The sequence below is a fragment of the Salvelinus fontinalis genome, chromosome 42, assembly GCF_029448725.1.
Source record: "Salvelinus fontinalis isolate EN_2023a chromosome 42, ASM2944872v1, whole genome shotgun sequence".
Lineage (NCBI taxonomy): Eukaryota > Metazoa > Chordata > Actinopteri > Salmoniformes > Salmonidae > Salvelinus > Salvelinus fontinalis.
This window is the reverse complement of record NC_074706.1, coordinates 10,899,745-10,922,244: the sequence shown is the minus strand read 5'-3', so window position 1 is coordinate 10,922,244 and position 22,500 is coordinate 10,899,745. Positions and strand designations below refer to the sequence as shown.

Sequence of the window (22,500 nt, the reverse complement as noted above, 5' to 3'; positions counted from 1 at the left end):
TGTGTGTGTGAGTGTGACTTTGCGCGCGTTTATGTCTGTGTGTGTGTGTGTGTGAGTGTGACTTTGCGCGCGTTTTTGTGTGTGTGTGTGTGTGTGTGTGTGTGTGTGTGTGTGTGTGTGTGTGTGTGTGTGTGTTCTTGTGTATGTTAGTGTGTGTGTCCGTACCTGCAGCATGAGTGCGTGTGGCGAGTGGACGAAGATGGAGGCGTTGTCCTTGGGGGAGGACTCCAGGCACAGCTGAGCGTCGGTGGCGCGGGGGTTGTAGGAGAAGGAGATGCAGGAGGACAGCTTGCCGTCGTACAGTAGGGTCTTGTGGTGCTCAGCAAACAGGAGGTCACTCTCAGCCTTGTACTTGAACGTGCCCTGAGAGACACGGCAGAGACGGCAAATCAATTAACAGGAAGGAGACTTGAGTGTGACTTTCATTTATATTTTTCTGTTGGGTTTAAACCTTACACACTACTAGTGACAGTCTGTAGTGTATCTTGAAATAATTCATGATAGGAGAAAGGAGGAAGATCCACAATCATTAATGTTTCACATCAAATTGATGAGTGCAGACCTTCCTTGTTTGATCTATGGGGTATCCAAATGTCAGGGCGTTTAGGAACAGTGGGACTACTGAATACTGCATGATGACTGGGCTTTGCCTCTACCTACCTTGTAACCAGGCCCCAGCTGGTAGATGGCCAGGATCTGGGCTGCACTGAGGGCCTCGCCAAACAGATACACCGCCCCCATCTGACCACAGAACACACGGTTGGCGTTCGCCGTCTCTGACGAACCCAGGAAACACTTGTCGAAAGTCTGAAGGGAGGAAGGAAGGAAACAGGGAAGGAAACAGGGAAGGAGAATTGAACAAGCGTTAATAAAGATAACTATGACAACTCAAACAGCATGTCTGAGTCTAAATCGACACACCATCGGCATAGAGATAACATACATTTCTATTCATGCGTTCCCTTCTGTATGTTTACTAGAGCATGTGTAAATAGGCAGGGGATGAGATTAGCATTGTTATCAAGGAGGGAGAGCTATCTCAATCAGCCATGTCTACTGTAGGGTATCGAGGCCCTCTGTGACACTGTCACGCCAAGAGGATTGCATTAGAAAAGCATCTTCATTTGGCTAAAACCTGACGTGAGAATCTTGTTTTCGCACGAGAGACAGAGAGAAAAAGCATTCTGGAGAACCATGACAGAATCTCATACATACGAGTATGGGTGTATCTTCAACTACACAGCTCATTATGCAACTCATCTCCCTTCCCTGTTACAGACCCAGTTCCATCCATGTGAGGAGACCAAGAGAGGCAGAGAGAGAGGCAGAGAGAGAGGCAGAGAGAGAGGCAGAGAGAGAGGCAGAGAGAGAGGCAGAGAGAGAGGCAGAGAGAGAGGCAGAGAGAGAGGCAGAGAGAGAGGCAGAGAGAGAGGCAGAGAGAGAGGCAGAGAGAGAGGCAGAGAGAGAGGCAGAGAGAGAGGCAGAGAGACAGAGAGAGAGAGAGACAGAGAGAGAGAGAGACAGAGAGAGAGAGAGACAGAGAGAGAGAGAGGCAGAGAGAGAGAGAGACAGAGAGAGAGAGAGACAGAGAGAGAGAGAGGCAGAGAGAGAGAGAGGCAGAGAGAGAGAGAGGCAGAGAGAGAGAGAGGCAGAGAGAGAGAGAGGCAGAGAGAGAGAGAGGCAGAGAGAGAGAGAGGCAGAGAGAGAGAGAGGCAGAGAGAGAGAGAGGCAGAGAGAGAGAGAGGCAGAGAGAGAGAGAGGCAGAGAGAGAGGCAGAGAGAGAGGCAGAGGCAGAGAGAGAGGCAGAGAGAGAGGCAGAGAGAGAGGCAGAGAGAGAGGCAGAGAGAGAGGCAGAGAGAGAGGCAGAGAGAGAGACAGAGAGAGAGACAGAGAGAGAGGCAGAGAGAGAGGCAGAGAGAGAGGCAGAGAGAGAGGCAGAGAGAGAGGCAGAGAGAGAGGCAGAGAGAGAGGCAGAGAGAGAGGCAGAGAGAGAGGCAGAGAGAGAGGCAGAGAGAGAGACAGAGAGAGAGACAGAGAGAGAGACAGAGAGAGAGACAGAGAGAGAGACAGAGAGAGAGACAGAGAGAGAGACAGAGAGAGAGACAGAGAGAGAGACAGAGAGAAAGACAGAGAGAAAGACAGAGAGAGAGACAGAGAGAGAGACAGAGAGAGAGACAGAGAGAGAGACAGAGAGAGATAAAGAGAGATAAAGAGAGGCAGAGAGATAAAGAGAGGCAGAGAGATAAAGAGAGGCAGAGAGATAAAGAGAGGCAGAGAGATAAAGAGTGTGGTTTCACCCCTGATCCCTCTGTCAGCTGAGACAGTGATTATATCAATCAATCAGAAAGAGTGGGGCCTGTGGGGAGGTGCTGTCCTCTTCTAACAACCTGTACTGCAGTAACAATGTTTCTCCGTGGAATATCAATCACAACATATACCATAGGTCTTTGTGTGGAAACTGTTTATGCAAAGCACAATGGCTCAAATTGAAGAGTTCTGGATGGACAGCTTCAAGGCTTTCTTGTTGATTGATTGATGACTTCAGAGAAATGTTTTGATTGATAATTGGTATCAAAATACACTTTTGGTTATACACATGCATAATAACCACTAGCACAACTTCTAGGTTCAGCTATATTCCATTACACAGCATAGATGGGTAGGAATGGTTGTGTGAGAGTAGAGGTTTGTGGTTACTACAGGAATAGCATTATAACAACGATGATCAGTATAGTATGGATCGATTACTACTTACGTCGCTGGTGTTGACGAACCAGGTGATATCTCCGTAGGAGGCGAGCTCGCCATTGACGTAGCAGCTGATCTCACTGTTCTTCCAGCGGTTGTAGACGTGAACGATGGTCACCATGTACCACTGAAACAAAAACCACCATGGTCACCATGTTCCACTGAAACAACAACAACCATGGTCACCATGTTCCACTGAAACAACAACCACCATGGTCACCATGTTCCACTGAAACAACAACAACCATGGTCACCATGTTCCACTGAAACAACAACTTAACCACCATGGTCACCATGTACCACTGAAACAACAACCACCATGGTCACCATGTACCACTGAAACAACAACCACCATGGTCACCATGTACCACTGAAACAACAACAACCATGGTCACCATGTACCACTGAAACAACAACAACTTAACCACCATGGTCACCATGTACCACTGAAACAACAACCACCATGGTCACCATGTACCACTGAAACAACAACCACCATGGTCACCATGTACCACTGCAACAACAACCACCATGGTCACCATGTTCCACTGAAACAACAACCTAACCACCATGGTCACCATGTACCACTGAAACAACAACTTAACCACCATGGTCACCATGTACCACTGAAACAACAACTTAACCACCATGGTCACCATGTACCACTGAAACAACAACTTAACCATGGTCACCATGTACCACTGAAACAACAACTTAACCATGGTCACCATGTACCACTGAAACAACGTAACCACCATGGTCACCATGTACCACTGAAACAACAACAACCATGGTCACCATGTACCACTGAAACAACAACAACGTAACCACCATGGTCACCATGTACCACTGAAACAACAACTTAACCACCATGGTCACCATGTACCACTGAAACAACAACAACTTAACCACCATGGTCACCATGTACCACTGAAACAACAACAACTTAACCACCATGGTGACCATGTACCACTGAAACAACGTAACCACCATGGTCTCCATGTACCACTGAAACAACAACAACGTAACCACCACGGTCACCATGTACCACTGAAACAACAACTTAACCACCATGGTCACCATGTACCACTGAAACAACAACTTAACCATGGTCACCATGTACCACTGAAACAACAACTTAACCATGGTCACCATGTACCACTGAAACAACAACTTAACCATGGTCACCATGTACCACTGAAACAACAACTTAACCATGGTCACCATGTACCACTGAAACAACAACTTAACCATGGTCACCATGTACCACTGAAACAACAACTTAACCATGGTCACCATGTACCACTGAAACAACAACTTAACCATGGTCACCATGTACCACTGAAACAACGTAACCACCATGGTCACCATGTACCACTGAAACAACAACAACGTAACCACCATGGTCACCATGTACCACTGAAACAACAACAACTTAACCACCATGGTCACCATGTACCACTGAAACAACAACCACCATGGTCACCATGTACCACTGAAACAACAACCACCATGGTCACCATGTACCACTGAAACAACGTAACCATGGTCACCATGTACCACTGAAACAACAACGTAACCACCATGGTCACCATGTACCACTGAAACAACAACAACTTAACCACCATGGTGACCATGTACCACTGAAACAACAACGTAACCACCATGGTCACCATGTTCCACTGAAACAACAACAACTTAACCACCATGGTCACCATGTACCACTGAAACAACAACAACTTAACCACCATGGTGACCATGTACCACTGAAACAACAACGTAACCACCATGGTCACCATGTTCCACTGAAACAACAACAACTTAACCACCATGGTCACCATGTACCACTGAAACAACAACAACTTAACCCCCATGGTCACCATGTACCACTGAAACAACAACCACCATGGTCACCATGTACCACTGAAACAACAACTTAACCACCATGGTCACCATGTACCACTGAAACAACAACAACTTAACCACCATGGTGACCATGTACCACTGAAACAACAACGTAACCACCATGGTCACCATGTTCCACTGAAACAACAACAACTTAACCACCATGGTCACTATGTACCACTGAAACAACAACAACTTAACCCCCATGGTCACCATGTACCACTGAAACAACAACCACCATGGTCACCATGTACCACTGAAACAACAACTTAACCACCATGGTGACCATGTACCACTGAAACAACAACAACTTAACCCCCATGGTGACCATGTACCACTGAAACAACAACAACGTAACCACCACGGTCACCATGTACCACTGAAACAACAACGTAACCACCATGGTCACCAAATACCACTGAAACAACAACAACTTAACCACCATGGTCACCATATACCACTGAAACAACAACCACCATGGTCACCATGTACCACTGAAACAACAACCACCATGGTCACCATGTACCACTGAAACAACAACCTAACCACCATGGTCACCATGTACCACTGAAACAACAACAACGTAACCACCATGGTCACCATGTACCACTGAAACAACAACAACGTAACCACCATGGTCACCATATACCACTGAAACAACAACCTAACCACCATGGTCACCATGTACCACTGAAACAACAACCTAACCACCATGGTCACCATGTACCACTGAAACAACAACAACGTAACCACCATGGTCACCATGTACCACTGAAACAACAACAACTTAACAACCATGGTCACCATATACCACTGAAACAACAACCTAACCACCATGGTCACCATGTACCACTGAAACAAAAACAACTTAACCACCATGGTCACCATGTACCACTGAAACAACAACCTAACCACCATGGTCACCATGTACCACTGAAACAACAACCTAACCACCATGGTCACCATGTACCACTGAAACAACAACTTAACCACCATGGTCACCATGTACCACTGAAACAACAACTTAACCACCATGGTCACCATGTACCACTGAAACAACAACTTAACCACCATGGTCACCATGTACCACTGAAACAACAACCTAACCACCATGGTCACCATGTACCACTGAAACAACAACCTAACCACCATGGTCACCATGTACCACTGAAACAACAACTTAACCACCATGGTCACCATGTACCACTGAAACAACAACTTAACCACCATGGTCACCATGTACCACTGAAACAACAACTTAACCACCATGGTCACCATGTACCACTGAAACAACAACCTAACCACCATGGTCACCATGTACCACTGAAACAACAACTTAACCACCATGGTCACCATGTACCACTGAAACAACAACTTAACCACCATGGTCACCATGTACCACTGAAACAACAACTTAACCACAGCACTAGAATGAGATTAGATTTCTATGGACCTAACACCCTAAACACCTCACCAGTTTCACACATTTTTGTTGTTGTTGTTGTTATAATGTTTTAAATTATAATTTAATCAACAACAATGGTAATGAAGTTACTAACAAGGTCAATGAATAATAGGCTATGTTATCATGAGTTTCACATTGGCAGCAGCAGACTGCAAACGAGCTAAAAAGCATTGGCCAGCCTTAATTTGAGCCTCATTCCTTGCTCCCTTCACAGAGTTACCCTTATGATACATAGGACATCGCCCGATCAGCTCCTAAACCCCTTGGGCTACAATCCCACCTACATCGGCTGCTCAGATTTCTGTCAGACATTGGAAGAATCCAGTGAAATAGGTTATTAGAGTTACCAGGCAGACAGCTTGGGAGATAAGACCGACCGTGGAATACAGAGGCCTAAAGATAGAATGAGGTTCTGAGTCTGAGGAGGAAGTAGAGTAGCATTGTTCCACTCCTGGGGATAACAAGGGGAGTTTTAATTGGCCAGGGGCACCATGGATCTCACAGATGCTGTTGGGCTTGACTGGGTGCTATGGTCTGGCTGTGTGTCGTGCCCCATTACATCATCCCTCTCTCTCGTTCCTGCTATCCTATTTTCACTGTTCTGCTCTGACATTACTGGCCCCCAGAGGAAGGCCCAGATGACTATGCTTCCTCCCAAAGGTCCTAGACGAGAGGGCAGTGTATGTGTACTATGCCTGCGTACAATTTGTTCTCTCTGTGTCCTATGCGAAATAGAACATGTTTGTGTGTCCTACTTAGCACGTGTTTCTATGTTTTATGAGTGCTAGGTTTGTGTGAGTCTCTCCCACAGGACAGTGTGTCTGTCGGCCGGCCTCGCCGTCTGCCTACCTTCTGTGGTTTGAAGTCATATTTCACCCAGTGCTCGAATCCCTTCCCCTTGGACTTTAACGAGGTCACAATCAAACAGCCGCCCACAAAGTGTGCAGAGTATCCCAGACCTTTGTTGGTGCGAAAACTACAGGAAGAGAGGGAAGAAAAAGAAGAAAAAAAAGAAAAAACACATTTCAGGTAGTGAGCGTGACGGCTCACTTTAACACAGCCTAACACTCAAGGGCAGACGGGGGTTGAGACAAGTCAACCTGCCAATAAATCATTCAAACATACACATTTTTAAAAAACACTGAAAATGGAGGAGAGACAGAGATGGCGAAAGCCTCAATCATTTGTCAACTTCACAACAAATTCCCATTTGTGGGTGTCTGTTCTGAGCGAGCAGGGGCCCCGGCGGTCGCCGTGTGATTTAGTGAACTAATCTCTTTTTAAAAGGGCAGAGTCTGAAGTAGTTTTACTACAGAATTTTCTGCCTCTAGCTGGCTGGCTGTGTGTGGTTGGTTATCATTTTCAGAAGGCCCACCAAACAGAAGGCCGACCAAATCCCGGCACATCAATTAGATTTTTTGACAGAAATTAATTATCGGCTGAAAATAGGAACGAGTGAGGCACTGATTTACTGTCCCTGAGAGAGGGAGGGAGGAATGGAGAGAGGAAAGAGTAAGGGGGAGAGAGGAGAGAGAGAAAGAGAGAGAAGGATGAGAGAGAAAGAGAGAAGGATGAGAGAGGTAAATGGAAACGGAGAGGGAAAGGCATTGCATCAGTATGCCTATTTCATCTGGTAATGTGTGTGTGTGTGTGTGTGTGTGTGTGTGTGTGTGTGTGTGTGTGTGTGTGTGTGTGTGTGTGTGTGTGTGTGTGTGTGTGTGTGTGTGTGTGTATATTAAGCCTCTCTCTGATGTCTGTTACTTTTTTACTATTTGGGGATGACTTCATCCTACAATTTTGATGAACAAGGGACAAAAATCAAATAGCTTTCCTTGGCGTGCAAATACAGTATACACAAACACACAGAAAGGGAACTACGGTATGAGCCAAATTCTATTTGAATACACCTGAATAATATCAGATAATCCATACAAAATGTATGCATGGGTATCTCAAGTCAGGATATGAGTAGAGACGTCATTTGCATAGAGAAAGAGAACAAATCAAGCAGCAGTAAGTTGATAGATTGGGTGTATGAGACTGACTACATTAGTCGGTGGCTACAGACTGACTGGTCGACAAATCACAATGATTCGCCATTTAGGATGCAAGGTGATTCCTAGTCTGTCTGCAGTCGCCGAGTGCAGTGGAGTTGATCTCCAACATGGACGCCTGGTGTATGGAACTCACCAGTACAGGTAAGGCGTGTCCGTGTCAACATTGATGTTGTTGATTGGATCCATGCGGAGCCACGTGTGGAAGGTGAACCCACTCTGGTACGGCCATTTGGCTATAGGGGGCAGAGCTATAGCCTGTGAGGAGACAAACGGTTAGCTCAATGAGTAAAGAAACCATGTTTTAGAAATAGCATTGTGAGTAGTGTGACCTAGACTACAGTGGGTCCAAGAAGGAAGGGATGGTTGTTCATGCGTGTGTGTGTGTGTCTATCCAGAGGGCTTCCTGCCTCATTAGCCAGATTCACAGCAAGGAGAAGGCGTGTGCTTAGTGCTCAGTCTCCGCTGCACACACACCAATCACATACCCTCTTAGGGCGGCCCGGAGCTCACCCTCACCAAAGGGCACCGTCACCATGGCAATGGAAGGGTACACAGAGACATACAGTGCACACACACACTCACTCTCTCTCTCTATATATATACAATGTGAGTATTCCAGAAAGCTATTGTAATACAAAATGGGAGCAGACATGATTATCTCTATAGTTAGCTATCTAGCCCAGGTACTGTAGAGTCAAATGTACCACGGCCACATACAGGTGTAGACAGCATTCAGGTGAGACTCATTGAGAAAATAGTGACGGGTAAAGGTCCTAGACGGAGATACACAGTTAAAACATAGCATACATAAGGCAATGATGTCATCCTTCATGAAAACCTAGCCAACATGGCCTAAGATATGAGATCATAGCTGAGACTACGTCTGATCAGTTTTCATCCTTCATTACCTTGAAGACTTCAGCAAGAGCAGCTTAACTGAGTTAGTGAAGCTAAGTCCTCACTTTTAAAACCATTGACACCAGGAAGTGTATTAGAACACTGCTCTATTTTAAAGAGAAAGAGAGGGGAATAAAGAGAGGGGAATAAAAAGAGGGGAATAAAGAGAGGGGAATAAAGAGAGGGGAATAAAGAGAGGGGAATAAAGAGAGGGGAATAACAGAACATTCCCAGGGGACTTATATGGTATTTTTTCACTCACTAAATCACATGGCTGGCGGGCTGGCTGAATGGCTGGATAGATAAAAAAAGGTATTGGAAAAAGCAGCTTAGGGATGGCTGCTATAAGAAGGAAGGGGTGAGAATGAGTTCGGAGACGGCTAGGAGCATTAGAATGAAGGGAGGAGAAGGAGAACAGAGGGAAGACGGCTAGGAGCATTAGAATGAAGGGAGGAGAAGGAGAACAGAGGGAAGACGGCTAGGAGCATTAGAATGAAGGGAGGAGAAGGAGAACAGAGGGAAGACGGCTAGGAGCATTAGAATGAAGGGAGGAGAAGGAGAACAGAGGGAAGACGGCTAGCAGCATTAGAATGAAGGGAGGAGAACAGAGGAAGATTAGCTAGGAGCATTAGAATGAAGGGAGGAGAAGGAGAACAGAGGGAAGACGGCTAGGAGCATTAGAATGAAGGGAGGAGAAGGAGAACAGAGGGAAGACGGCTAGCAGCATTAGAATGAAGGGAGGATAAGGAGAACAGAGGGAAGACGGCTAGGAACATTAGAATGAAGGGAGGAGAAGAAGAAGAGAGGAAGATTAGCTAGGAGCATTAGAATGAAGGGAGGAGAAGGAGAACAGTGGAAGTATGCTAGGAGCATTAGAATGAAGGGAGGAGAAGGAGAACAGTGGAAGTATGCTAGGAGCATTAGAATGAAGGGAGGAGAAGGAGAACAGAGGGAAGACGGCTAGGAGCATTAGAATGAAGGGAGGAGAAGGAGAACAGAGGGAAGACGGCTAGGAGCATTAGAATGAAGGGAGGAGAAGGAGAACAGAGGGGAGACGGCTAGGAGCATTAGAATGAAGGGAGGAGAAGGAGAACAGTGGAAGATTAGCTAGCATCTGTGCTCCTCCTCTCTTGCTGCTTATTCAACACACACAGAAGTACAGTATGACCCAATCTACATATGGTTGGTAAACCTTGGCATTATAGGATATAGAAGCCAAGATGTGTGCTGGGTCAGAGCTTATAGGCAATTCATGATGCATTATCTTAGTTCTTGCTATTGTGTCCGGCCTTGGATCATGTGGGAAGTCAAGCACAAGAGGATGTAACCCATTTAGAAGCTATCCAGAGGTGCTGTAAATACCACGACCTTACCGTAGACGCCGTGTTCACCGAGACTCATACCAGTCACTACAAGTCTGAAACGACTTTTACCTTACATAGTGCACGACTTGAACAGTGCTTAGGGGAATACCAGGTGTAGCGTCAGACTGTAGTCTAGTTGGGTAGTGTGTACTACACTGTCTTCTACTGATCAGTCTGAGACTCCGGTATACATGGTGTACTGAGTTGTTACTGTACTCACAGCAGCACTCTTCCCTGGGAAGCTGAAGAAAGAGTCAGGTCCGTTCCGGTGGGCCATGCTCCTCAGGACAGACAGCAGCTTCACCGCATGGGGAGGCTGGAGGGAAGAACACGCACAAGAGGAGACGCCACAGACTTTGATAAGGGTGCACCGCATTCACAAGTACACACACACAAACACACTTCAATGTAACGCTACAGTGCATTCGGGAAAGTATTCAGACACCTTCCCCGTTTCCACATTTTGTTACGTTACAGCCTTATTCTAAAATTGATGAAATACAAAACATCCTCGTCAATCTACACACAATACCCCATAATGACAGAGCAAAAACAGGTTTTTATACATTTTTGCAAATGTATTACAAATACAAATGTTATTTACATTAGTATTCAGACCCTTCACTATAAGACTCATTTGAGCTCCGGTGCATCCTGTTTCCGTTGATCATCCTTGAGATGTTTCAACAACTTGTTTGGATTCCACCTGTTGTAAATTCAATTGATTGGACATGATTTGGAAAGGCACACAACTGTTTATAGAAGGTCTCACAGTTGACAGTACATATCAGAGCAAAAACCAAGCCATGAGGTGGAAGGAATTGTCTGTAGAGCTCCGAGACAGGATTGTGTCGAGGCACAGATCTGGGGAAGGAGACCAAAAAAATGTCTGCAGCATTCAAGGTCCTCAAGAACACAGTAGCCTCCATAATTCTTAAATGGAAGACGTTTGGAACCACTAAGAGTTTGCCTAGAACTGGCCACCTGGCCAAACTGAGCAATCGGGGGAGAAGGGCCTTGGTCAGGGAGGTGAACAAGAACCCGATGGTCACTGACAGAGCTCTCGAGTTCCTCTGTGGAGATGGGAGAACCTTCCAGAAGGACAACCATCTCTGCCGCACTCCACCAATCAGCCCTTTATGGTAGAGTGGCCAGACGGAAACCACTCCTCAGTAAAAAGGCACATGACAGCCCGCTTTGAGTTTGGCAAAAGGCACCTAAAGGACTCTGACCATGAGAAACAAGATTTTTTTGGTCTGATGAAACCAAAATGTAACTCTTTAGCCTGAATGCCAAGCGCCACGTCTTGAGGAAACTTGAGGCACCATCCCTAAGTTGAAGCATGGTGGTGGCAGCATCATGCTGTGGGGACGTTTTTCAGCGGCAGGGACTGGGAGACTAGTCAGGATTGAGGGATAGACGAACGGAGCAGAGCAATCCTTGACGAAAACCTGCTACAGAGTGCTCAGGACCTCAGACACACAGCCAAGACAACGCAGGAATGGCTTCGGGACAAGTCTAAATGTCCTTGAGTGGCCCAGCCAGAGTCCGGACGTGAACCCGATCGAACATCTCTGGAAAGACCTGAAAATAGCTGTGCAGCGACCCTCCCCATCCAACCTGACAGAGCTTGAGAGGATCTACATAGAAGAATGTGAGAAACTCCCCAAATACAGGTGTGCCAAGCTTGTAGCGTCAAACCCAAGAAGACACAAGGCTGTAATCGCTGCCAAAGGTGATTCAACAAAGTACTGAGTGAAGGGTCTGAATACTTATGTAAATGTGATTATTTTTCATACATTTTCTAAAATGTCTAAAAAACAATTTTTGCTTTGCCATTAAGGGATATTGTGTGTAGATTGAGGACGGAAAAAATGATTGAATCAATTTTAAAATAAGGCGGCAACGTAACAAAATGTGGAAGAAGGCAAGGGGGTCTGAATACTTCCTGAACGCACCGTATAAACTCAAGTTCACAGGCAGGTAAGCAAGCAAAAAAACACACCAACATCTCCACAACTACAGAGTCAAGGTCTATTTTCAGCTTTCCTATATTGACCTCTACTAACCAAGTCAACATCTTGTTGAGTGCTCTCTAGAGACATTATACTGAGAATGCAGTAGTTCTGTTGATCTACTTTACATTCCCGTTGATGCTGCAAGGTCACCCGCTTCAGATCAGAGCCCCCTTCCTTTCAACCCAAATGTAAATCAAAACCCACGGAACCGTGATCAACGTTGATAAACTTCCATAATATATTGATGAGCTTTTCTTCCGACAAGGCCTCTGTCAGGTTCATTTCTGTGGAGACTGCAGTAAGCATATCACACTGTGTTCAAATCCTGTGATGGAGATACTCCTGATAGATGCATCATCTCTTGCCAACCCCCTCAGATAATATTTCACAGAGTTGCAGTGTGTGTGTGTGTGTGTGTGTGTGTGTGTGTGTGTGTGTGTGTGTGTGTGTGTGTGTGTGTGTGTATAGGCGGGTGGACAGAAATGGAGAACCACAAAAGCAGATTGTCAACGAAATGGGGGCAATCTGATTCCACACTGATCAATGGGCCTCCCTATCCCCCCTCCCTCTCTCAATGGTGCAGAGACTCAGTGGATAATTCCTGGTACAACCTACTAGATCTGCTGTTTTTACACAAGGGCTACTGTACTGACTCCACCCTGCTAGGCAAGACTGTCCAGGCTGTCTTCCCACAGTACTGTAATGACTATACCCTGCTAGGCAAGACTGTCCAGGCTGTCTTCCCACAGTACTGTAATGACTCCACCCTGCTAGGCAAGACTGTCCAGGCTGTCTTCCCACTGTAGTGTAATGACTCCACCCTGCTTGGCAAGACTGCCCAGGCTGTCTTCCCACAGTACTGTAATGACTCTACCCTGCTAGGCAAGACTGCCCAGGCTGTCTTCCCACTGTACTGTAATGACTCCACCCTGCTAGGCAAGACTGCCCAGGCTGTGTTCCCACTGTACTGTAATGACTCCACCCTGCTAGGCAAGACTGCCCAGGCTGTCTTCCCACTGTAGTGTAATGACTCCACCCTGCTAGGCAAGACTGTCCAGGCTGTCTTCCCACTGTACTGTAATGACTTCACCCTGCTAGGCAAGACTGTCCAGGCTGTCTTCCCACTGTACTGTAATGACTTCACCCTGCTAGGCAAGACTACCCAGGCTGTCTTGGTGGAAAACTACAAAACCCAGGTTGGAAAACAAATTCTTCTTCAACTTTATAATCACTAATCTATCTTAAGTATAGATACTATTTTTAACTAATGATAGGATAGTACTATTTATGTTCAACTGTTAAATGTGTGTGATTTAATCCCAAACACTGATCTAAGATCAGCTTACCCTCTCCTTAAATCGTAACATTACCCAGTAGAAGGTAGAATGATAAAACTGCCTTCATAATCAGAGCTAAGAGGCAACTTCCTCCTCAAGTTATTACACATTAATAATGCAGTAATGTTTTTTGGATTAGCCCAATAGACAGCGATGGTGTGTCTGCACTACATAGTGTGATGTATGATACCAAAGCACAGAGAGGATAAAAGGCTGTGTACAGGCTACCAGTTGAAGTGTTGCTAGCACATTCCCCATGCTCTCTACAAGACAAATATGACAGGGCGGTACGGTATGAGGGTTAGACTAGATGTGTTACCCATTGGCCTTTCTCTCCTTGCAGTTTGCTGAAGAACAACTTCAGCTCCTTGACTGTGATGCTGTAGCTGGCCAGCACTCCTAGCATGTCCACCATCAGGTCTGGAAGAGGGAAGGGACACACACACACAGGTTAAACATGACATATGTGAAGCGGAGAAACTGACAAGTTATCACACCCTAACAATAGACTTGAACAGAGTCAAAGTGAAAAGCAGCACACATACAGCGGGATATTATAGAAACTCTATAACCAAAGTAACATCATTGTGTAACCTCTTGTTACTTGGCTAATAAAACATTTTATGGATTGATTACAAATAGACCAAAAATACTTCATACTAAAGAGGACATCGAAAAAGACTTCAATCAGATATTCAGCACTTAAAATACTATGCAAAACAAATCACCTTCTATTTGTTGAGTACACATATTTTCACGTTATCGCAAATGTAGAGAAATGCTATGCCATTCCCCAGCAATGCGTTTTGTTTACTTTTTTAAAAATTGTAATTATTATTTTATTTAACCAGGTAGGCTAGTTGAGAACAAGTTCTCATTTACAACTACGAACTGGCCAAGATAAAGCAAAGTAGTGCGACACAAACAACAACACAGAGTTACACATGGAATAAACAAGCGTACAGTCAATAACACAATAGAAAATGAAAAAAGAAAGTCTATATACAGTAGGTGCAAATGGCATGAGGTGGTAAGGCAATAAATAGGCCATAGTAGCGAAGTAATTACAATTTAGCAAATTAGCACTGGAGTGATAGATGTAGAAATACTGGTGTGCAAAAAAGCAGAAACGTAAATAAAAACAATATGGGGGATGAGGTAGGTAGATTGGATGGGCTATTTACAGATGGGATATGTACTGTAGAACAGGAAGGAAAGGTGGCGAAAGTAGGTGTTGGCTTTGGGGATGACCAGTGAGATATACCTGCTGGAGCGCATGGTACGGGTGGGTGTTGTTATCGAGACCAGTGAGCAGAGATAAGGCGGAGCTTTACTTAGCAAAGACTTATAGATGACCTGGAGCCAGTGGGTCTGGCGACGAATATGTAGCGAGGGCCAGCCGACTAGAGCATACAGGTCGCAGTGGTGGGTGGTATGAGACATTGGTGACAAAACGGATGGCACTGTGATAGACTGTATCCAGTTTGCTGAGTAGAGTGTTGGAGGCTATTTTGTAAATGACATCGCCGAAGTCTAAGATTGGTAAGATAGTCAGTTTTACGAGGGTATGTTTGGCGGCGTGAGTGAAGGAGGCTATGTAGCGAAATAGAAAGCCGATTCTAGATTTAATTTTGGATTGGAGATGTTTAATACGAGTCTGGAAGGAGAGTTTACAGTCTAGCAAGACACCTAGGTATTTGTAGTTGTCCACATATTCTAGGTCAGAATCGTCCAGAGTAGTGATGCTAGTCGGGCGGGCGGGTGCAGGTAGCGAACGGTTGAAAAGCATGCATTTAGTTTTACTAGCGTTTAAGAGCAGTTGGAGGCCACGGAAGGAGTGTTGTATGGCATTGAAGCTTGTCTGGAGGTTTGTTAACACAGTGTCCAAAGAAAGGCCAGATGTATACAGAATTATGTCGTCTGCATAGAGGTGGATCAGAGAATAACCCGCAGCAAGAGCGACATCGTTGATATATACAGAGAAAAGAGTCGGCCCAAGAATTGAACCCTGTGGCACCCCCATAGAGACTGCCAGAGGTGCGGACAACAGGCCCTCCGATTTGACACACTGAACTCGTTCACCAAGTAGTTGGTGAACCAGGCAAGGCAGTCATTTGAGAAACCAAGACTGTTGAGTCTGCCAATAAGAATACGGTGATTGACAGTCGAAAGCCTTGGCCAGGTCGATGAAGACGGCTCCACAGTACTGTCTTTTATCGATGGCAGTTATGATATTGTTTAGGACCTTGAGCGTGGCTGAGGTGCACCCGTAACCAGCTCGGAAACCAGATTGCACAGGGGAGAAGGTACGGTGAGATTCGAAAAGGTCAGTGATCTGTTTATTAACTTGGCTTTTGAAGACTTTAGAAAGGCAGGGCAGGATGGATATAGGTCTATAACAGTTTGAGTCTAGAGTGTCACCCCCTTTGGAGAGGGGTATGACCGCAGCAGCTTTCCAATCTTGAGGGATCTCGGACGATACGAAAGAGAGGTTGAACAGACTGGTAATAGGGGTTGCAACAATGGAGGCGGATAATTTTAGAAAGAGAGGGTCCAGATTGTCTAGCCCAGCTGATTTGTACGGGTCCAGGTTTTGAAGCTCTTTCAGAAGATCTGCTATCTGGATTTGGGTGAAGGAGAAGCTGGGGAGGCTTGGTCAAGTAGCTGCGGGGGGTGCGGAGCTGTTGGCCGGGGTTGTGGTAGCCAGGAGGAAAGCATGGCCAGCCGTAGAGAAATGCTTATTGAAATTCTCGATTATCGTGGATTTATTGGTGGTGTCAGTGTTACCTAGCCTCAGTGCAGTGGGCAGCTGGGAGGTGCTGCTCTTATTTTTCATGGACTTTACAGTGTCCAAAAACGTTTTGGAGTTAGAGCTACAGAATGCAAATTTCTGTTTGAAAAAGCTAGCCTTTGCTTTCCTGACTGACTGCGTGTATTGGTTCCTGACTTCCCTGAAAAGTTGCATATCGCGGGGACTATTCGATGCTATTGCAGTCCGCCACAGGATGTTTTTGTGCTGGTCGAGGACAGTCAGGTCTGGAGTGAACCAAGGGCTGTTCTTAGTTCTACATTTTTTGAAAGGGGCATGCTTATTTAAGATGGTGAGGAAATTACTTTTAAAGAACGACCAGGCATCCTCAATGACGGGATGAGGTCAAAATCCTTCCAGGAACCCGGGACAGGTCGATTAGAAAGGCTTGCTCACAGAAATGTTTTAGTGAGCGTTTGACAGTGATGACGGGCGGTTTGACCGCGGACCCGTAGCGGATGCAGGCAATGAGGCAGTGATCGCTAAGATCCTGATTGAAAACAGCAGAGGAGTATTTGGAGGGCAAGTTGGTCAGGATAATATCTATGAGGATGCCCATTTTAACGGATTAAGGGTTGTACCTGGTGGGTTCCTTGATAATTTGTGTGAGATTGAGGGCATCTAGCATAGAATGTAGGACTGCCGGGGTGTTAAGTATATCCCAGTTCAGGTCACCTAACAGAACAAGCTCTGAAGATAGATGGGGGGGCAATCAATTCACATATGGTGTCCAGGGCACAGCTGGAAGCTGAAGAGGGTCTATAACAGGCAGCAACAGTGAGAGACTTATTTCTGGAGAGATTAATTTTTAAAATTAGAAGCTCGAACTGTTTGGGCATAGACCTGGAAAGTATGACAAAACTTTGCAAGCTATCTTTGCAGTAGATTGAAACTCCTCCCCCTTTGGCAGTTCTATCTTGACGGAAAATGTTGTAGTTGGGGATGGAAAACGCCGAATATTTGGTGGCCTTCCTAAACCAGGATTCAAACACAGCAAGAACATCAGGGTTGGCAGAGTGTGCTAAAACAGTGAGTAAAACAAACTTAATGAGGAAGCTTCTGATGTAAACATGCATGAAACCAAGGCTTTTACAGTTACAGAAGTCAAAAAAATGAGAGCGCCTGGGGACACACAGTGCCGGGTTAACCTCTACATCACCCGAGGAACAGAGGAGGAGTAGGATGAGGGTACGGCTAAAGGCAATCAAAACTGGTCGTCTAGTGCGTTGGGGACAGAGAACAAAAGGAGCAGATTTCTGGGCGCGGTAGAACAGATTCAGGGCATAATGTACAGACAGGGGTATGGTGGGGTGCGGGTACAGTGGAGAAAACCCAGGCATTTTGTGACGATAAGAGAGGTTGCATCTCTGGACGTACTAGTTATGCTGGGTGAGGTCACCACATGGTTGGGAGGTGGGACAAAGGAGGTATCTGAGGCATGTTGAGTGGGACTAGAGGCTCCGCAGTAAACTAAAACAATGATAACTATCCTAAACAACAATATACAAGGCATACATATTGACATTTGAGAGAGACATAAAGCGAGGCATAAAGCAATCACAGGTGTTGATTGGGAGCGCTAGCTAAGTCAACAATGGGTAAGACAACAACAGCTAATCAGCTAAGACAACAACAACAGGTAAAATGGCGCTGAATGGGCAGAGAGGGTCAGTTAACTACACACAGGGCCTGAGTTCGAGGCTGGGGCCGACAGATAAACAAAACATAAACAAAATGGAGTACAGTGATTAATGAACAGTCCAGCAGGGATCAGCTATGTAGCCAAGTGATCATAGGGTCCAGTGAACAGCAGTAGATGAAACAGGGAAGTCGCTGGGTAGTCGTTACAACCTAGCAAGCGGGACACACAGTGTTTAAAGTTAGCAGGCCGGGGCTAGTAGAAGCGCTTGCTCTGACATCCGGCAAAGACCGGTTGAGGGCTCGGCAGACCAATCGTGGTGGAACGGCGGGGCTCCTTATCGACGAAGGGTCCAGGCCAGTCGGCGAAAGACATAATGTAGTTGTAGTAATTTCGTTTGCGAGCCGGGAGATGCGCCTGGCTCGCGGCTAACTGGTGCTAGCGTCGGGACAGGGGCGTTAGCCACTATAGCCACACGGTAGCAGCTAGCTAGCAGCGATGATCCGATGCAATGGTCCAGAGCTTACGGCAAGAATCAGCTGGAGTAGTGGATTCTAGCCGTATTGGGGGGGGGGGGGGGGGGGGCTATAGAACATCTCTCTCTGTTCACTGAGATGAAAATGGTCCTCCATGACATTAGCCAGTAATGTGTATTGATTGGCTTATCAATGCACACTCCCCCTGGCATTCAGCCTATAATAAGACACATTACTGGCTAATGTCATGGAGGACCATTTTCATCTCAGTGAACAGAGAGATGTTCTATAGCCTCCCAGAGCGACCTGGGGCATCAGAGGACTGACACACACCAGCCATGGAAGGAGAAGGGAGAGAGGCCATCTGATTTAACAGCCTAACGCCCGTTTCCCACTACTGAGCCAAGCAGAGTCAAAACATATTGCAATGGCCTGGTTACACCATAATTGCCGGAGACGTGCTGAAAGGACGACGTGAAAAGAAGATATCAGAGCAAGTGCAGTCGGTTCGGGTTGGCACATTAGTGTAAAAATAGTTTATTTGTCCGTCTGGCCTGACCTGCATGTTCATGTTCCCTGGGTTTGTCTGTCTGTCTGGCCTGGACTGCATGTTAATGTTCCCTGGGCTTGTCTGTCTGTCTGGCCTGGACTGCATGTTAATGTTCCCTGGGCTTGTCTGTCTGTCTGGCCTGGACTGCATGTTAATGTTCCCTGGGCTAATGGTTTCATTATGCTAAGGCTGATCATCCTGCTCTGCCAGGCCAGTGGTCAATCATTGAGCTTTAGAAGAGTTATTTTGGCCTCATTAGTAACTGGGTGAGAGTCTGGTGAGTGATTGAGGCTGGTGACTGTGTCTACTGACTGGTGTGGGAGTCACTTCTCTGGCTGGGCAGTGGGTTAGCGCGAGGCTGAGTGGTGTTGTCAGGTCTGCACACACACTCCTAATCTAATGATGATGATGCGTGTGTGTCTGTCTGTCTGTCTGTCTGTCCGTCCATGGGTGTCCGCACCTCCTCAATGCTTCAGTTGCTGCAGGACAAAGTAGTCTCTTCTCAGACACACACAGAATAGTGCCGTCAGCTTGCTAGGCTTGATAAGGGAAGGTGAGGAGCATTAGACAGGGCAAGCTCACTTCCTCATTATAAGGGTGATACCTGTACAGTAGGGAATCATTCGGACTGAGGCAGTGGTCATTACCTTGGAATTAAAAAGGTATTAAAAACACAGGACTTGGAGAACCACTGGATAATGATTATGACTGAGACAACCATCCACACTCCAGGGGAACTAGACAACCCTGTAGGTAGGTGTCAGCATGCTAAATACTGTACTGAGGACTGAGGTGACCTCGTTACTTTGGAGTGAAATGACTTTGGCCTCTGGTGTTACTGTACCTGCGATCATGCTGTCAGTGTGGGCCATGCGGTCCAGGACCAGGTTAATGAGGGCCGTGTCGGTGCAGGCCTGCAGGTTCCTCACACTCTTCTTCAGGATAGCCGTGAAGATGCTCCACACCTCCGCCTGGCACGTGGGCTCACACTGGGTATCAGACATAATAATAATAATAATAATAATGGATCCGATTTAGGAAGAGATTTTCCAGATGCTCAAAGCGCTTTTACAATCCTCCACCGCTAACATGTACCCATAGAAATAGGCCTACAATTACTAAAACGGGGATCCCCATTCAAGTCAATGAGACCACGATGGGTGGACTGGCAGAAAATCTATTTCTATGTGTGTACAGCCACAACTCATCCACCATAGTCCATAGATTATATTATGCATATTGTTCCATTTCATTTTGTGTGAGTAGCACCCACCTTGTCCAGCAGCTCCACCATGCACACAATGCTGTCCTGCTCCTGGATAATGAAGTTCATGTCCAGGTCAAACTGGCCCCCCACCAACTAGAGAGAGACAGAGAGAGAGAGAAAGACAGAGAGAGAGAAAGACAGAGAGAGAGAAAGACAGAGAGAGAGAAAGACAGAGAGAGAGAAAGACAGAGAGAGAGAAAGACAGAGAGAGAGAGAGACAGAGAGAGAGAGAGACAGAGAGAGAGAGAGAGAGAGAAAGATGAGGGTAAGATAGAGGGAGAAAGAAAGAAAGAGAGGGAGAAAGAAAAGAGGGACAGAGAGAGCGAGGATTCATCAACCTAAGCAATTCAAAAGCACAGAGTCAAAAACAACATCTCCAATGCAATTGGATTAGCATATGCCACTGAGCTTTTCCCTCACACCTATTTATATGTCCTTTTTTTAGGACATAAAACCCCTGGCACAGGTTCCTGGGCCACATCAACTGCATAACCAAATCCCTGGACCAAGCCGGACGGTGTATTTCTAAACATCTGCTCCTCTGTGGATCAGGCCTGCTGGACAACTAGATTAGAGGAATGGTTTGAGCTATAGCTTAGCTAGCTCCGCCTAGCTTCTATCATACTGCTGTTACCTATCCAATCCAGTTGTCTCAGATGTGTACAAGGATGTGAACAATGGAGCAGGCTGGGCTTCAATACAGAAAGATGCTCCACTCTCCTCTGCCCTATTTCACCTCAATGCTGTCATATTCTGTGAAGACAAGTGAACAAGGGCACAGCGGAGGGTAGTTATTCCTCCCTGAAATGAAACACATCCCGGAGGATACCGGTCACGGTCGGCTACGACACAGCCTGGGATCGAGCTGGGTCTGTAGTGACAACTCAAACACTACAATGCAGTGCCTTAGACCGCAGCGGGAGGCCATTAAAATCACAATTTAACCAACACCCATCTATTTTTGTGACTACCTGGAACTACCACTTGGTTTTGAAGTATTGAAACCAAACCATTTCATTTGAATGAAAATAATTGAAATAAACAACAAGAGTAAGAAAGACTAAATAGCGCTCATTTCAAATAGGCTACATGTCGTATTAAACAGCATATAAACGTCATAAATAGGTCAGGAGCCAGACAGGTAGTTTAAGAAAAGAACGAAAATGTATTATTTAGGCTATATTATTTCAATTATTTCAAGGCTATAGCCTACAAAGAAATACATTTTGAAGCATTTGCGAGTACGACACACTAGCCTGGCAGGGACATTAAGCTCTCATTATTTAAACAACATGTTGTATTCAATCATTATCGTCTATACTTTACACATATACGCTGTGACTTACTGAAAATGAAATGAAACGAAACATGCCTTATTAGGCTCAGTCTACAGTGCCTTTCATTCATTTTTAGAAACACGAGTTTTCAGGCTCATGCGCTGGTGCCTGGAGAGCAGGCCAGAAACAGAGAACACCCTCTCCACGCTTGCAGAGCCACTGGGGATGCTAAACACCCTCCGGGCCACTCTTGTCAGGCTGGCAGGATGCAGAATTGTTGTTGTTGTTTTCTTTAGGTGGGCCTTAACGATTTTAGGTAAAATAACCCTATCAAAACAGAAAGTTCCTTGAAAGAGGTGATATGCCTGGCCTATTGGGCCAAAATCAATGATGGCCTATTGTATAGATAACAGAACAAAACTTAAGAGAACTGATTTTTAGTTTATAAATACTTTGCTACAATGACACACTCAGCTAGCTCCCCACCTCGTTCCTTCCTGTTAGTGTGTGCACGTAGTAAGTACACCATCTTTTTTTTCATCTTTGTAAGTCACCTTGATTCTTCAGCTGTGTGTTGTATCAGATTCTTTATGAAAATATTTAGTGAACTCCATGACAGTAGCTAAATCAAGGGGCTATAGCAGCACACAAGTAGACTACAGATGCATGCTGGGCCGGGCATGCCCTGAGC

The 22,500-nt window shown here is 45.8% G+C and overlaps 1 protein-coding gene across 3 annotated transcripts in view; it reads right to left on the bottom strand.

Moving 5' to 3' along the window:
• LOC129841026 (lipopolysaccharide-responsive and beige-like anchor protein) overlaps positions 1-22,500 on the bottom strand; it is a 329,530-nt gene that overhangs the window by 262,842 nt on the left and 44,188 nt on the right. For all 3 annotated transcript variants that reach the window (XM_055909138.1, XM_055909136.1, XM_055909137.1), the window contains exons 2-10: positions 20,539-20,625; positions 20,110-20,254; positions 14,111-14,211; positions 10,657-10,752; positions 8,309-8,430; positions 6,968-7,094; positions 2,756-2,875; positions 661-807; positions 166-363 (exon numbers count right to left, since the gene is read on the bottom strand). In XM_055909138.1, the coding sequence (XP_055765113.1) occupies positions 166-363; positions 661-807; positions 2,756-2,875; positions 6,968-7,094; positions 8,309-8,430; positions 10,657-10,752; positions 14,111-14,211; positions 20,110-20,254; positions 20,539-20,625 (1,143 nt within the window). The remainder of the gene's footprint in view (positions 1-165; positions 364-660; positions 808-2,755; positions 2,876-6,967; positions 7,095-8,308; positions 8,431-10,656; positions 10,753-14,110; positions 14,212-20,109; positions 20,255-20,538; positions 20,626-22,500) is intronic.